Source organism: Scardinius erythrophthalmus (genome assembly GCF_964197995.2).
Source record: "Scardinius erythrophthalmus genome assembly, chromosome: 17".
Lineage (NCBI taxonomy): Eukaryota > Metazoa > Chordata > Actinopteri > Cypriniformes > Leuciscidae > Scardinius > Scardinius erythrophthalmus.
The window spans coordinates 5330449-5348122 of record NC_138237.1 but is presented as its reverse complement, the minus strand read 5'-3'; the positions used below and the strand labels follow the sequence as shown (position 1 = coordinate 5348122).

The 17674-nt window shown below is 39.0% G+C and overlaps 1 protein-coding gene across 4 annotated transcripts; it reads left to right on the top strand.

The window, feature by feature from the left end:
* The first annotated feature begins 7916 nt into the window (after positions 1–7916).
* LOC308706276 (uncharacterized protein) lies at positions 7917–17327 on the top strand. Of its 4 annotated transcripts, XR_014032012.1 has the most exons (9): positions 7983–8074; positions 8883–9107; positions 9437–9524; positions 9712–9794; positions 10738–10955; positions 13909–14025; positions 14192–15019; positions 15112–15285; positions 16250–17327. XR_014032012.1 is itself a non-coding variant. In XM_081391837.1 (8 exons), exons 2-8 carry the CDS (start codon positions 8969–8971, stop codon positions 17083–17085), a joined length of 2265 nt encoding a protein of 754 aa, XP_081247963.1. In that variant the 5' UTR covers positions 7917–8074; positions 8883–8968; the 3' UTR covers positions 17086–17327. The 4 variants fall into 4 exon arrangements, 3 of the variants coding, with proteins under 3 accessions (XP_081247963.1, XP_081247964.1, XP_081247965.1); XM_081391837.1 differs by lacking the exon at positions 10738–10955 and having other exon boundaries at positions 7917–8074; XM_081391838.1 differs by lacking the exons at positions 7983–8074; positions 10738–10955 and having other exon boundaries at positions 9056–9107; positions 9716–9794.
* Positions 17328–17674: the final 347 nt, after the last annotated feature.

The window sequence follows — 17674 nt, the reverse complement described above, 5'->3', positions numbered from 1 at the left end:
TATAGTGGAGATGGCCTTCGTAACAGCTAGATCCCGTGTTGCTCCCAAGAAACAACAGAGCATTCCTCGTCTTGAGCTGTGTGCAGCACTCACAGGAGCGCAGCTTGCTAAAGTCCTGAAGACAGAGCTAACATTACCACTCAATAGTGTCACTCTGTGGTCCGACTCCACTACTGTACTGACCTGGCTTTTATCAGATTCCTGCCGCTTTAAGGTTTTTGTGGGGACCAGAGTGACAGAGATACAGGACTTAACTGAATCTGACACCTGGCGTTATGTACAGTCAGGTGACAACCCTGCAGATGCCATAACGAGAGGAAAGTCTCCCTCTGATCTCAACAGAGACAGCATATGGAACCAAGGTCCAGCATTCCTCAGACAACCACCAGGAAGCTGGCAAGAGATGCCACCATTAGCTCACACAAACCAAGACAGTGAGCTAAAAAAGTCTAGCTTCTGTGGACTGTTAACCTCTGCTCTTCCACTGCCAGATCCTCAGCAATTTCACACATTCACAGACTACCTAAAGGCCCTTATACAACCATCCAATGAGAACTCTCCCCCAATTTTAACTGCAGAGGATTATAAAGAAGCTGAGCTCAATGTACTCCGTCAGATCCAAGCAGACTCATTTCCTGAAGAGGTGTCCCATTTACAATCTGGTAAACCTCTGCCAAGTAGCAGTCGACTGCTGTGCCTAGCCCCTGATCTAGATTCCGACACACATCTTGTACGTGTTGGCGGTCGTCTCCGACAGATCAGTGAACTAGAAGAAGATACCATTCATCCTATTGTCCTTGACCCACATCACCCACTCACCAAGCTGATCATCAAAGATTATGATGATCATTTGCATCACCCTGGACCGGAGAGGGTATTTGCGGAGCTCAGGAGGAAATACTGGATATTAAAAGGAAGAGCGGCAGTCAGACATCATCAACACCAATGCACTGAATGCCAGAAATGGCGGGCCAAACCGCATCCCCCAAGAATGGCTGACCTCCCATCAGCAAGGTTGAGAATTCACCAGCCAGTTTTCTATTCAACTGGGATAGATTGCTTCGGCCCTTATCTCATAAAGGTGGGACGCAGAAATGAGAAACGTTGGGGGATCATTTTCAAGTGTATGACCATCCGTGCAGTGCATATTGATCTCCTCGTAAGTCTGGACAGTGATTCATTCCTGATGGCCCTTCGTCGCTTCATTGCTCGGCGAGGGAAACCTTATGAAATCCTTTCAGATCAAGGAACGAATTTCAAAGGTGGGGAAAAAGAACTTCGTGATGCCTTTGCAGCTCTTCAACCTGAGCTACAGGCTCAACTTGCAGGCCAGCAGATTAGGTTCACATTCAATCCACCCAGTGCACCACATTTTGGTGGATGCTGGGAGCGGGAAATTCGATCTTTGAAAACAGCCCTGCAAGTGGTCCTCGGAGCACAGACAGTCACTGAGGAAGTATTGCGGACTGTTCTCATTGAAATAGAGGGTCTACTGAACGCCAAACCAATTGGCTATACATCTTCAGATATTGCTGACCCAGATCCCGTTACACCCAACATCCTTTTGATGGGGCGGCGAGATGCCTCACTTCCACAAGTGACATACCAGGATTCTGAACTCCTGAGCAGACGGAGATGGAGGCATAGTCAGCTGCTGGCTGATCACTTTTGGAGGCAATTCATCCGTAATTACCTACCTAGCCTTCAAACCAGACAGAAATGGATGTCAGAGAAGGACAATCTACGGGTAGGTGAAACCGTCATGATCGTGGACCAGCAGCTACCTCGCGCACTGTGGCCTGTAGGAAGGATAACACAGGTCTATCCAGGAAAGGATAACCGAGTCAGATCAGCTGAGATCAAAGTAAAGGACAAAACTTACCTAAGACCAGTGACCAAAATCATCAGCCTACCCCCTCTGCCTGATTAACATACCAATAAATCACCACTTAGTAAGGCCCTTTTAATTGTTCAAATTCACGTTGTGACTTTGGGGGCGGCTGTAAAAAAGGCCACCCTTTGGAAATGGACTCTCCCAACTCCCCCGCCTCTGTTCGTGATTTGGACTGTTCTAAAACTTTCCGGGGAGTTGAAAACAAGATCCTATCGAGTGAAGATGTATAGATGTGCTTGTTTATTATAAATTACAGTTAAATTCGGCAGAAATGTTGTCATCTCGAGATTTGAGGATTGTGTGTGTGCGTGCAACTAACTGTAAGTACATTTGTATATTTTATTGCATAATACGTTCGTAAGGGAGTTTGAGGATCGCGGTTGCGGCACTCCATCTGAGTGTTTGCATTGTTTATGTATGCACTTTGTATTGTCGCTCGAATGGCACGTGATCCTCCCGCGTTGTTTATCTGTAAAGTGTTTTATATATCTGCGTGTTGTGTGGACTTAGACTGAGTCTCGGGGAACATGTACAGGCATGTTTATCTGGCGAGTTAGATGCACTCGCTGTTAGCACTACGTGCATTAGGCATACAGTGCAGTAAAATACTCATTTCTATAAAGAATATATATTTATGTATATTATTATATTTCTTTATTTCTCTAATGCCCTTTAACCTTGCTGATTATACTTATACCAGTATTCTAGTACTGTTTATAGATCTTTGATTTATACTAATTGGTTTATTTATATTTTGTATATTGTTTTATGTTTACAGAACCACACACATGACATTTGCACAATAAATCATCTTCAAGTACCTCCTGGTGTGAGACGTTATGTTCTAACCGGACATCCTGTAGCCATTCAATACTCTGAACCAGAAAGATAAAAGAGTGAGCAGCAAGTTTTACAGGGACTTTATATTTAACCGTATTCAAAACAGAACAAGATTGAAGAAATACTGGCCAAAATGAATTAGTTGATAGCAAAACTGAAAGTAACTGGCATCTAAACTCTGTGTCATGTGCCCTCGCCTTGTACAGAGGAGTGTTTATTCTATAACAAGGCACCAGCCCACCCTTCCATAGGTGCGTAGAACCGGGCCTGGTGGAAATGTGTGTTGTGGTCAGATGAGTCCACATTATTTTTGTACATAGAAACATGTAACTTAATAAATATATTTTCTTGCTTTAAAACCTTGAGAATCTTTTCTTTCACAGCTGTTAATGTTGAACACTTTAACTTACAGCCCAACGACTCCAAACGACTACTTGAACAAAACATTTGCATGTGAATAATTGAGAGTGATTGTAAGTGTGATGATCATCTGCTAAATGAGCAACAACGACCACAATTCACTCCTTCAGTCAGTGAAGCTCCCACAGCCGTTCATGAGAGTTTAAATGCTGGGGAATATTCCCATCTTCCCACAGAAGAAGAAGAAGCAAGCAGGAGGAATTATTCCAGGAGAAACTACGGACATACTATTGTAAAGATGGAGATTAAGGTAGAACCCTGCAGAATAAAAGATGAAGATACAGAGCAGCAAATAGGTTGGTGTTTTCCTTCATTTTCTTTTTAATGACTGATGAGGAACATTAAAGGTATAGCGGAGGATTTTCTTTTTCCGGGTGGGTAGTGTAAACTATTGGTCCACCTAAGTGTCAATCATTCTGGTGATATGTTTACGTAAGGCCGTCGTACGTGCTCGTCCCTTAGTTTTCGCTTTCTGCGCATGCGCACTTTCAGGTGTTTATGTGTGGTGAGCTAGAGCTAAGCCATTCATTGAAGCTCGCCGTTTCACCGGGTCCTTTGAAAATGTCTGAGGGTCGCAAGAGAAAAAGTTTGTACGAACTGTATGAGAAGAAGAGAAAGGCCTCAGAAGAGAGAAACAAGATCAGAGTGTTTTTGGGAGATTGTTTCACACGATGGCGTGCGCTGAAAACACAGGTTGGGCTTCCCACTGATGCCTCAGTCGCGAAGTTTCTACTCGACAGGTAAAGTTTGGCATGCTATTTGGAGAAAAAGTGCAAATCTTCTTTTGGAAAGTAATCTTGTATGAGCGATGCCGACAGCAACTTGTAAACAGAGCGTGCACGAGGAGAACCTCGCACACGTTTAATAGGCGTTCCCTCTCGGGAGCAGGTAGAGTGTGTTGGGCATGTGCATTTTTTTCAAAAAGTGGAGAGGGCGGTTCTTATCTAAAATTCGGAAAGATCCTCCGCTATACCTTTAAGATGAAAACTGATCATTTGGGGATCCCAAAATCTCTCTTTGTTTCACTTTTTTTTTAGTACTGATGGAAGTGAATGAAGACAAAAGGCATCAGTTTCAAAAGAAGATAAAAAATGAAGATGCAAACACAGTTGTTTCACTCACTAAAAAGAATTTCACCCAAAAACAAGCTGTAAAAAAGGGAGTCAATGGATCTTTCACCTGCTCTGAGTGTGGAAAGAGTTTCAGACGTAACTCAGACCTTAACGTACACATGAAAATTCACACTGGAGAAAAACTGTTCACGTGCTCTCAGTGTGGAAAGAGTTTCAGACGCAACTCAGACCTTAATAGACACATGAGATCTCACACTGGAGAAAAACCGTTCACATGCTCTCAGTGTGGAAAGAGTTTCACTCAGAAAACCTCTCTCAACAGTCATCTCCACTCTCACACTGGATTGAGATCATTCAGCTGTGATCAGTGTGATAAAACATTTATTTATTCATCAAACTTAAGAGATCACCTTAAAGTTCATGCTGGTGTGACGCCTCACTTTTGTTCTTTTTGTGGAAAAAGTTTTTTACTTCTGAACTATTTAAAAGTGCATGAACGTATTCATACTGGTGTGAGACCTTATGTGTGCTCTGACTGTGGGAAGAGCTTTAATACATCGTTCGACTTAAAAAGACACCAGAGAGTTCACACTGGAGAGAAACCGTACAAGAGCACACACTGTGGAAAGAGTTTTTCACAATAGTTAGTCAACATGAAAAAGCATTGCCCGAAGGTGTCTAAATATTCAGATCCATCACTCACAAATAATACATTTACAAGTGAATAATTTGACATTCAGATTCATCAAAAGCTTGTATTTGTTTCCAGCTTTTGCAATGACACCAACTGATTATCCATATGACTATAAGTACTAGTCTTTCTGTATCCTATGTTAGTTCAAGGCTGGATCCTCTGACTCATTTTCTACGTCATATGGAAGTTTGCAGAACTTGGTCTTCAGTAAACCATCTTTTAACTTGTTGAACTTCAACTTTGACTTATGATGAATGAAGACTCATTGAGCAGATTGATGTCCTCACTGTAATTCCCCTACATAATGAATAAATGAAACCTGGCAAACACAAGGTATAAAGCATAAACAACTGAATAATTTATTTCAGACATACCATACAACAAAGAGAACTTTTTTCATACAAAAACTTTTTTTAGACAGTTTTATTGTACATCTTTTCTTAAGTGACATAACTGGAGTCTTTAAACACTAAGTAACATTTTTTACCTTAAAATAATGTTTCCAAAATGGTTTCAGTGGTTTATCAAGTCGTAACAGGGTGAAAGGCACTTCTGCATTCGCTTTGCAGCCCTATATCTGCTATAACCACACTATGCAAGTTTGCCAAACCGGGTCGCGATTCTGTAGTTCGAATGAGACATAAGAAAACTACAAATTTTATTTGCTTTACGTCAAGCGTTACAATAGTCACTATTTAGTTTTTCTTCGTTTCTGATGTCACAATACATCATGCTTTCATGAAATCATGCAACATATACTCTACCTTGCCTGTGGACATCGTTCATTCAAAGCCGGTGCTGGATAAACAAATAGCGTGCGTCCGACAGTCGGCTGCGGGCGGCGAAATTATTTACGACAGTGGTAATGGACAATTCCGCTTCCAACCTGCAGGGCGACCGAAGAGGAAATGTTCCTTAGTGTTGCTTTAAGTTAAATCTCTAATTCACAAACTATTCCTTTGTCTTTACTTTGTACACATTCACATGTTTAAAAGATTACAGAAATCAACCTTTATCGGTATTCTTTCAGCTTCTCTCTGCTGAATGAAAGATGAAGATACAGAGGAACAAACTGGTTGTTTTCATTAATTTACTGATGAGGAACTTTAAAATTAAAACGGACATATAACAAAACATCTAAACTAGACCCCATACAATATTTTTGCTAAATTGAGGTTCACTTACATTTATTTTTCTTTAGATGAAAAATGAGAATTTAATGTGTTGAATTTAGACCTGATGGGAGACAAAAGTCGCCGTCATCAAAAACCTCAGACTAAAAAGAATTTTACACTAAAAAGCGGTTTAAAAAAACTGGACTCAAAGGTTCTTTGAACTGGAAAAAGGTAAAGTGAATGTGTTCTGTGTCTGTGGCAATTCAGCAGTGACACGTGTTTCACATGCTGAGTTATGAAAGAAGGTTTAATATTATTTGAATTCTTATAATGTATGGTTATAACTTGCATACAATTTGGTTAAAAAGGCAATACAATAACTCGTTTTTTACAATAACAGTACAATAACACAAAAGCTGATTTTGTGTCGTCTCAATCTTCTGAATAACTTGCACTTGTAATAGCATGAGCTTCTCAATATGTAGCTTGGCAGCGCCACAGATGTTCGTCTAGATGGCGCCATTTGCTTTCTTTTCAACCACGTGACCTTGTTGAATACATTGTGATTCATGAAACTTGTAACTGATTAAATTCACTGGTTTTCAGATAGTCAGGACATTAATTAAAAGATTTATCCATTTTGCTGCTCAAAATCTGCTGTGTTTTTCAGACTCTGAGCACATTCATTTAGTTATATATTAGGAGGAATCTGGTGAATCAAACATTAAAAAACCAGTCAGTCAGACTCAAGAGTTACTAAGACTGTTACTGACCAGTTATTCACATTATGAGTTGTGTTGAGCTTTAGGCTATTTAATGCAATGAATAAATGAAACCTTGTCAAGTCAAGTCAAGTTTATTTATATAGCGCTTTTCACAACACAGGTTGTATCAAAGCAGCTTCACAGTATTAAATTAAAATAATACATCAGTGTTTGTTTATAGTGGAAAACGTCCACGTTTGGTAATGCTGATCAATAGTATTGTTGACTGATTAATTAAATTAAATATCCCCAAATACCCCCTTGTAAACAATATGAACTACCGAAGAATAGTTTCATGCATGCAATGTTATCTATCTTTAGGTGGTAAAAAAAAAAAAAAACATGCTTAAGTGTATATACATTTACTATCATTTAGTGACACTATAGGTTTAGTCTGCTTAGATCTTCATACCTTTTGATTTGCAAACTATAATTTGCACACATTCACGTTTAATCGATGTCTGATTACAGCAATAAACCCTCATCAATAATAATAATGCTTTTTAGAAGATAAAAACTAAAATACCACAAAGAAGGAACAGTGCTGTACAGTAGTCTAACAGTCGGCTCTTTCGTTTTGTTTTTAATTTGCCCTTCTTTAATGGGAATTTAATGATTTGAGGCCCAATAGAAGTAAATGAAGACAAGCAGCATCCGTTTCAAAAACCTCATCACTTCGCAAATGAAGATGGAATTTCACAGACTGAAAAGAATTTTATGCAAAAAAAAAAAAAAAAAAGGTTCATAAGGGAATAATGTGCACATGAGAAACCACACATTTACAGATCTATTCTATTTAATTTCAAAGTTTTAGGCCCGGTTTCACAGATAGTGATTAAGCCTTAGTTCAATTAGTGTATTTAAGTAGCTTTTATTAACATGCCTTAGAAAAAAAACATTACTGTGTGCATCTTGAGACAAAACAATGGTAGTGATATATTATAGTGCAAGTTGCTTTCAATTAAAACAGCTCAAACATGCATTTTAGTCTGAAATTAGCTTAAGCCTTATCTGTGAAACAAGATCGACAAGAATATCTTGACATCTCTTTGAATGATCAACTTTCACTTTCACTTTAGCCCGACACATTGCCTGTTTTCTTAATGTAAAGAATTCGCATCGCTGGAGATCCGCCATTAGAGGCGCTCGAGCAACCGAAGCAATGACACACATCCGAGTCTAGGAGAAGAAGAGAAGTGAGCGAAGGAAGGGAACATAAACATGAGAAGTGGAACACAGCCGGTCATTCTGCTCTAAATATGCTGTTTCAGACTGTGAGTACATTCATTTAATCATTTATTTGGAGAAATCTAAATCCAAACGACTAAACGAGTCTGTTCATTTAGTGAATCACTCAGAAATTAATCGACTGATGTTGTAGGCTACATTACGCTCGTTTTTTAACATTACAATGTGTGAGTTGTGTTTTCATTTTATGTAATGAACAAATGAAGCCTGGTAAACAGTATTTTTAATGCATGTAAATCATATCTAATGTTAGAGCAACATACAAAAAAAAAAAAAAAAAAGAGAAAAAAATCAGCTAGAGGAGTTAAACTGTTTTAAAACAGTTGAGCAAAACACTGGCGATTTGTTCCAGAAACCTTTTTTATTATGCTGATTGAATGTATTTTCACATCCTGAGAGCATGTTAAAAATGTATCAAAATAAAAATACTTAAAAAGTTACATCTAAAGGAAATCTGGGTACCCAGGACATGAGTAGCCTATTTATCTTGCAATTTATCTTATTTTTAAATAATTTCGTTAGTATTATTTTAAATACAGGCTCTATAATTGGAAAATACATGTAATTTAACCTGTCCTCAGAAAGAGGCCACAATGTGAAACTGCCAAACAAAAAAAAATGCAGAAATATACATTTAAATTAAAAGGCACAGACATGTAACATATCAAACAATACCTAAAGTAAATCTTGAATTATATTGTCCATACAAAAGGCCTATCAAAGTTGTGTCCTCACTTTGCGTAAACTCTGCCAGGATTCTTTTGTAATTCTGAATAAATCAGGCAATATCATGGTCATTATCTCTGAGGACCCCTTTTCTCCTCCTCATTGTAGGTCTCTCACCGTGAGAAGCATTCATATCTATCAGAAACAGAGATTGTGCTGTAAACTGCACTAACCGCCAAGAAGATGGATTTAAAATGTTCAATATTCCGAGGGGATCACATGCCTTTGCTAAAAACAGACGGAGATTATGGATCCAGGCCATTAATAGGGCGGATTGGGGTCCCGGTGGTCCTAAAGGCAGCGCGAGTCTGTGCAGTGCCCACTTTGTGTCTGGTAGGTCTTGCAATGTTGTATTTCTGTTTGTTAACATTAACTACAAAGTTTGGAAAACGCTACCTGCATTGCTAACGTTAGGTAAGTTAGGTTTCTTGGTTCAGGCTGAAAATCAAATGTAAAAGCAAATCGATAATGGTACATGTATTGTACAAATTTCTTCAATTCTGAATTAACGTTAATGCTTGTTTTTGTGCTGTTGGTGCTCATTATGGATAGGCACTTGGTTTGCAAAACAGCAAACTGATTAAACAATAAAAGGCAGACTGGACTTGGTTAAACAATCTGCTGAGCTAACATTAATATCTCTTTTCTCTTTCGCTTATCAGGAGAACCGTCCATGGATTATGATAGTCTAGATTTTGTTCCATCCATTTTTTCACATAGCACCCGAGACACCACAGGAAAGGTGGCAAGGTCTGTGTCAAGTCATTTGTGTGTGTATATGGACATTCAGTCATCTTTTGTAATATTATAACCTGTCTGTGTAGCTTGTTTAGAGTGTGAGCAAATAAGCTCACTTTGTTTGGCCTTCTTTATGTTATTGCATTATGTTTAGCTCGTTAACTAACTCATACTCTACTGTTTGTCCTATATATGAAAGAAAGAGAAGACGGGATAAAGCTAAGGCCGCTGTGACCAGCCCCACAGGCCAAACTGTGGCAGATCCTTGTGAATCCTCTAAAGGTATGTGCAAGCCATTCTATTTAGTGTACAAAATAAACCAGGAAGTGGCAATGGTGAATCTTAAAGGGATAGTTCACCCATTAATGAAAATCATCTTAATCATAATTATAATGATAATCATCTTGGATAAGTTTCTTACATAATGAATCCTGTAGCCTACAGGCGATGAGCAAATGTGGATGTTTTACATGTCTTAAAGATAAAAAGTGAATAAATGGTCTTCATCATTTTATTTGTTATTAAATAAACTTACATTTCGTCAAATTCGGCCCCTCATTTAAGTCCTCGGTTCACCCGTGCTCATGTATCAGCACAGCATGCACTTGGCCGAAAGAAAGTTTGGTTCAGAGACCGTGCTATCACGCATGCGCAGTCTCTCCAGCTCATCGGTTCGAACATGTCTGAAAGAAACAGTTCTCGGTTCTGTACGGGTGATCAGAAAACTGCTGCAACAACAGTTCTTGACTCGAGAACCGTAGCATAGGCCTGTGTGTGCTGAACTGAGAACTGCTGAAACCTCACTACATCGACAAAACTAAAAACTCGATGCATATGTCTCCAGTGTGTTTAAAGGAGTCATGACCTGCAATTTTCACTTTTCCACGAGAATCAATGTATGTTATGATTGCCTAACGATTATACACTGGCCGGGAAGCCGATATTTAAAAGTGAAGCGTTTGTTTACCCCAGGGTTCATAAACCAGCGCGCGTGCACGCGCACTCAAATACAAGATTTTGATTTCAGCCACGACTTGACGTCATGACGGGGCAGGATATACCATATATGGACACCGCAGACCTGCCGCAGGAAGCGCGCCCTGGCGCCCCTCCTCCCCTCCTCCCCTCATATTCAGTCGCGAAAGATGCAGAAACGTAGTGCACACGTGAGTTGCTCTGTTGTTGACTGCCAGAATCAACATGTAAATGTGTTTTCTCTCCCAAGAACGGACCAAGCTGTCAGGGACCAGTGGATTAAATTCATTTTTAATGACGCGGTTCCTACAACCCTTCCCACTGGCTTAACGTTATGTGTCTGTGCTAACTAAACATTTTACGCCGGAATCCTTCACAAATTTGAGGCAATATCAGGCGAAGTTGGCATCGAAGCTCGGGAAAAAGGGGCCATTTTCAACAATCAGACACTTGCCTGCAATTGAAACGGTAAAACTGTGTTTTTATTGCTCTACTCTGTGTGTAACAAACAGCAGCTAACTGCTAATGCGGCTATTGTATGCTAGCGGGAGTATTAGCTTCGAGGTAAACATGGGGAATGGCTGCTAACGTTACTTTGCAAACAACAAATGACTGAGATCATCATGAATTCGGCTATTGTATATTGATTGCCTAACGCTTATATATGAGGCGCCGTCTAGTTTGTGTGTGTGTGTGCTCGCGTCTCATATGAGTATGTGCGCGAGTTTGTGTGTGTGTGTGCTCGCGTCTCATATGAGTATGTGTGTGGAGAGTTCATATACATGTATGTGTGACTGACTACTTAGTATATATGTATGCAAGCGTGTTTCATATGTGTGCGTGAATGAAGTTTGATTTAAGCCCTAAACGGCGCCTCATACTTATACACTGGCCCGGGAAGCCGGTCGCGGCCAGGTCGGGTTCATTCACAACTTGCGCCATGATGTCATTTTGGAATGATATGTAAAGCGTTACCTGCGGTCTCAACCCCCCTCCTTCCTGCCACCAATCAACGCGCCCCTCATTGGCATTATTATAATGACCGTCCACGACAGCCAAAATATCGCATCAGATCTCGCGAGACAATAATGCCTTCAGAAATAAGGGTCTGAGGAGCTCTGTGTTTATTTTTTTTCCACTTTTCTTTTTTAGAAGGGCCTGAAAGACTATAATACAGCAGTAGGTATCCAAGGTAATACTAGGTCATGACTCCTTTAATACGTTATGTTTTGACTAACTCATTATAAACATTTACTTTGCACCCTTAAAACCTTGACAAGAGTTTACGTCAAAGATTTATATCAACTTACTTAAAAATTTAATTAGTCGTTCCTGAAAATGTTTTAGTATAATAATAAATGTTTTGTTTTACAATCCAGACATTGTGTTTCCAATCTTTAAAATAATACAGTGAAAAGACAGTAATTATGTGATAAACATGTTTTATTTTGTTACACTTATTGATGTTCAACAAAATAGCCTACTTAAGAAACGTGCATTTCGTCCCTCTGAAACAATTGCACGCATGCTCAGCTCATCTGGTTCTGTCGAACACGTCTGAAAGAAACCGTTCTCGGTTCTGTGCTGGTGATCCGAGAACCGCTGTTCCTGTACGCTCGGTAATGCGCGCATGCTCAGTATCAGCTGCTCATTAGGGCTGTATTCTCCCAGTCGATTAGTCGATTATTCGGTCGATATGTTCTGGGTCGACCAAAATTCTGATTGGTCGATTTTTTGCCGCGTTCATTTCATTAGTTTTGTCGCGTTCATTTACCGGTAATCAGTTTTGCCGCGTTCATTTCATCAGGTGGAAAGCACTAATTGCTAATGGGGGTGTTTTCAGAGCACCCCTGTTTCACAGGAAACAGTCGGTCATCAGAACACCCCCCTTGTTTTCACTTCTTTTGGATTAGCCCAACTCACCGGAGAAGAGAGACAGACAGATTGAAGAAAGTAGGCTACTAGAAGGTTTGCTGAATATTACTTGATCTGGTTTGTTTAATAAATATTATTTTTTTATTAAAATGGACGTGTCTTTTGTGTTTAAGAGTAAAAGCTTTAAGTTAATAGTCTATTCGTGTCTCAGCCGCGAAGCTGAGCTCCTATGTTCAGCCCATAGACTGTAAAAAATAGGTTCAGCCTCACTCTGCGAGCTGCACAGAGCGGCTGAAATTATAGTGTCTAAGTTATTATAATACATATGACAGAAACAATTGTCTAAATTATGTTACATATTCCTCAAAAGTTCTTGTCATGATATCACTAGTTGACAACATAGTACTATTTTCGGAAATCATAGGCTATGATATTGTGCAGGTGCACGTGATCCAACGCTGTCAGAGCCGACAGACTCGTGTGTCAGACTCATTTCAGTGCAAATTAATTACGTCAAAAACGATTTAATACTGCAAATAACCTACTAGTTTTTTATGTTTATTTATAATTCATTTAGGCGGACAACAAGGCTACCAAGTACTGCGCACAGTGCGCAGCTAATTAATTTAACGTTTTTTTTTCTAACGTCATTTTTAGTCGAAAACTTCAGGACTTCAGTCGACCAAGATTTTCTTTGGTTGAGTACAGCCCTACTGCTCATCACTTCTCTCAGCACAACATGTCTCAGTTCAGTAAACTGTTGGATTTACTGGAGTAAAATCTGGGATATTAGTTTATTTCGAGTTGGAGGGACTGTCAGGCATGTCCGAAAGTGAGTAACTTTAGTAACTTGTAATCAGCGCTGACGCAAGACGCGAACTGTTTCGAACGATTCAAGCAAGCAAGCAAGCAAATTCTGAGAATGTACTTGCACCTCAGAATGCTTTTATGACCCTTGTAATTCGCTTTAACCTTTTCGAGCTTTATAAATGATTGTTTTATAGAAGGTTTAAGTGGTGTGTGTAAGGCATTGGAAGCCAGCAGATTACGGCTGTTTATAAAGCACGCGGTGCCATCTGCTGTTAAAAACTAAGCTCAGAATCGATTTGAGAGAGAATCGCGATGCATTCGGAAAAAATTGGAATCGATCCAGAATCATTTCTCGATTCAAGATGCATCGATTTATTGGAAATTTCAAGATATGAGGGCAAAAATGCTCCTGATAAGTTCGACAATGTGACACGAGCAAGATTGCTGTTTTTGTTTAGTTTCTGAATGAATCCGTGTTTTTGAACAAATCATTTGAAGGATTCTGTGACTCACACTTGCTGCCACCTACTGGCGGCTTTAGTTTCTCATCTAAAAGAAGGCATATTATTTATTTATTTTCCAACATTTCATATTTTATATTCAGAGTTTTGTACTTAAAACATTAGTATCTTAACATTAATTATGAAATTGTAATTGCAGTGAAAATTCATTAATACCTGAGAGTTTAAAAATTCATGAGAGGTTAAATGCTGGGAATATTCCCATCTTCCCACAGGAGGAGAAGCAAGCAGGAGGAATTACTCCAGGAGAAACTACAGACATACTATTGTAAAGATGGAGATTAAGGAAGAACCCTGCAGAATAAAAGATGAAGATACAGAGGAACAAATAGGTTGGTGTTTTCCTTCATTCTCTTTAATGACTGAAAAATAACAATACATCTAAAACCAGATACTAGTAGACTGTAATAAACTAGATTTGTGGTAAATTAAGAATGAACTTTATTTTTTTGTTTCTCATTTGTCCTTTTTTAATTGAATGTAACATGTTGATTTTAGACCCAGTGAAAGTGAGTGAAGAGAAACGCCATTTCACAACTGAAGACGGAGAACTGACAGATAAAAATAAAGACAAAAAACATCAGCTTCAAAAACCTCATCATTTCAAAAATGAAGATGGAAATGCAGTCGTTTCAAAGACTGAAGAGAATTTCCCACAAAAACAAGCTGGGAAATCTGGAGTCAAAGGATCTTTCACCTGCTCTGAGTGTGGAAAGAGTTTCATATATAAATCAGACTTTAACGAACACATGATGATTCACACTGGAGAAAAACCGTTCACATGCTCTCTATGTGGAAAGAGTTACAGACATAAAGGACACCTAAATGTGCACATGAAAGTTCACACTGGAGAAAAACCGTTCACATGCACTCAGTGTGGAAAGAGTTTCATATCCAAAAGAAATCTCAACTATCATCTGCTCCGTCACTCTGGATTGAAATCGTTCAGCTGTGATCAGTGTGATAAAACATTTGTTTTGGCATCAGGCTTACAAAAACACCTTAAAGTTCATACTGCTGTGAAGCCACACTTTTGTTCTGTATGTGGAAAGAGTTTTTCACTAAAGCAGTATTTAAAAGATCATGAACGCATTCACACTGGAGTGAGACCATATGTGTGCTCTGACTGTGGGAAGAGCTTTATTACATCCAGCAGCTTAAAATCACACCAGAGAATTCATACTGGAGAGAAACCGTACAAGTGCTCACACTGTGGAAAGAGTTTCCGCTTACCAGCTTTTCAACGGAATCATACAAAAAACCATTGTCCGAAGGCGTCTAAAAGTTCATGTTCAGATCCATCACTGGCAAATAATACACTTACAAGTAAATAATTTTTACTTGTTTTCCTCTTTCCTCTAAAATGTTCCTTTTATTTGAATGTTGATAATTATATGTGTTATATGTTAATATTTTAGACTTGATGGAAGTGAATGAAGACAAACCCCATCGGTGTGAAAAACCTCATTTCACAGATGGAGAAGAATTCACACAAAAGCAAACCCAAAAAACTGAACTTAAAGGATCTTTCACCCAGGGTTTTAAGGAAGAACCCTGCAGAATAAAAGATGAAGATACAGAGGAACAAATAGGTTGGTGTTTTCCTTCATTCTCTTTAATGACTGATGGGGAACATTAAAGGTGCTCTAAGGGATTTCACGTGTTTTTTAGGCCAAACATTTTTTGTCACATACAGCAAACATCTCCTCACTATCCGCTAGCTGCCTGTCCCCAGAACACACTGTAAAAAACGCGGTCTCTGTAGACAGCCCAGGCTCCACAAACGGCAAGAAAAACAAACTGGCCCAGCCTGGACCACAAAACATAACAAACAGTTTTCCAGCCAATAAACGACAAGAATGATTTGGGGGTGAATTTGGTGGTGGTGGTGGGGGTGGGGGTTGAGGGGTTAATGCGCGTGCACATGAAGGGGGGTGTGGGGGGTGGAGGAGAGAGAAGCATGAAGAGGGAAGTTAGCTAGAGGAGAGATGTCCTAGACAACGACTAACGTTAAAATTGTATATTCTTGAGAATGTTGATATGGCCGACACACAACCAAAGAGACGACGTTCCGATGAACAAATAACAAAGAATAGGGAAAAGGAGAAGGAATGCGCGAAGTCCCGAATTTACATTGGAAAAGCGTTCAAAAGGTGGTGAGAACTCCGCTGGCAGAAGTGCTTCCAATCCGACATTCAGGTGGCTCTGTTTTTGCTGGACAGGAGGGTAAATCCAGTTTTTTTTTTTTTTTTTTTTTTTAAATGGTTCATGACTGTTTCAGGAAGCACGGAAGGGGGGGGGGAGACTGGATGAGGAGGAGGGAGGGTCAAGCTAGCCTCCGTTTTGTTTGACAATACTTTGAACGTCAACAAGAAGTGACGTCACCCAACATCGCTTAGAGCACCTTTAAGATGAAAACTGAAAAATAACAATACATCTAAAACCAGATACTAGTAGAATCTGTAATAAACTAGATTTGTGGTAAATCAAGAATGAACTTTATTTTCTTGTTTCTCATTTGTCCTTTTTTAATTGAATGTAATATGTTGATTTTAGACCCAGTGGAAGTGAATGAAGAGAAACACCATTTCACAAATGAAGACGGAGAACTGACAGATAAAAATAAAGACAAAAAACATAATTTTCAAAAACATCATCATTTCAAAAATGAAGATGGAAATGCAGTCGTTTCAAAGACTGAAGAGAATTTCCCACAAAAACAAGCTGGAAAATCTGGAGTCAAAGGATCTTTCACCTGCTCTGAGTGTGGAAAGAGTTTCATATATAAATCAGACTTTAACGGACACATGATGATTCACACTGGAGAAAAACCGTTCACATGCTCTCAGTGTGGAAAGAGTTACAGACATAAAGGACACCTAAATGTGCACATGAAAGTTCACACTGGAGAAAAACCGTTCACATGCACTCAGTGTGGAAAGAGTTTCATATCCAAAAGAAATCTCAACTATCATCTGCTCTCTCACTCTGGATTGAAATCATTCAGCTGTGATCAGTGTGATAAAACATTTGTTTTGGCATCAGGCTTAAAAGCACACCTTATAATTCATACTGGTTTAAAGCCTCACATTTGTTCTTTTTGTGGAAAGAGTTTTTCACTAAAGCAGTATTTAAAAGTGCATGAACGCATTCACACTGGAGTGAGACCATATGTGTGTGTTGACTGTGGGAAGAGCTTTATTACATCCAGTACCTTAAATATTCACCAGAGAATTCATACTGGAGAGAAACCGTACAAGTGCTCACACTGTGGAAAGGGTTTCCGCTTACCAGCTCTTCAACGGAATCATACAAAAAAACATTGTCCGAAGGCGTCTAAAAGTTCATGTTCAGATCCATCACTGGCAAATAATACACTTACAAGTAAATAATATGACATTCAGATCAATCAAAAGCTGGAAAATTTGTGGTGAATTTTGATTGTTTGACAAGGGGAACCATTGGGGATGTCAAAATAATAGTTTAGAAAGCTAGTGTGTTGCCATAAAAGACTATGATTTAGGAAGGGATGGGTTTTGTTAAATTATTTTCATAACAAGTGGTCATACCTTGTATTTAGACAAACACTTTGGTTAAAAAAAGTATTAAAATGTGTGTTACTGGTTTGAGCTGATTTTGTGTCGTCTCGATCTTCTGAATAACTTGCATTAGTTTCTCTATATGTAGTTTTGGCAATAGTTTGATGGCGCCATTTGCTTTCATTTCAACCATGTGACCTTGTTGAATCCATTGTGATTCATAAACGTACTATGTAACTTATTTGTTAAAAATGTACAAATATAGATTTAATGAACGATTACATTATGAATCCATCTTCCAAACCGTGTTTTGTCTTATCCTAAAACACTACTATACGCCTATTTTAAGTTTTTATATTCTGACTATATTGCTTGTAAACGTACAGCAGGACTGCAATGTTTGAACTGGAACTGAACTGGGAAAAAAAATTATACATCAGTA

Coding starts and splice junctions, on each gene's coding strand:
- LOC308706276 (XM_081391837.1), top strand. CDS start 8,969: ATGTTCAATATTCCGAGGGGATCACATGCCTTTGCTAAAAACAGACGG. Junction 15,020..15,111: donor GGCAAATAATACACTTACAA/GTAAATAATTTT, acceptor TTAATATTTTAG/ACTTGATGGAAGTGAATGAA. Junction 15,286..16,249: donor AGATACAGAGGAACAAATAG/GTTGGTGTTTTC, acceptor TGTTGATTTTAG/ACCCAGTGGAAGTGAATGAA.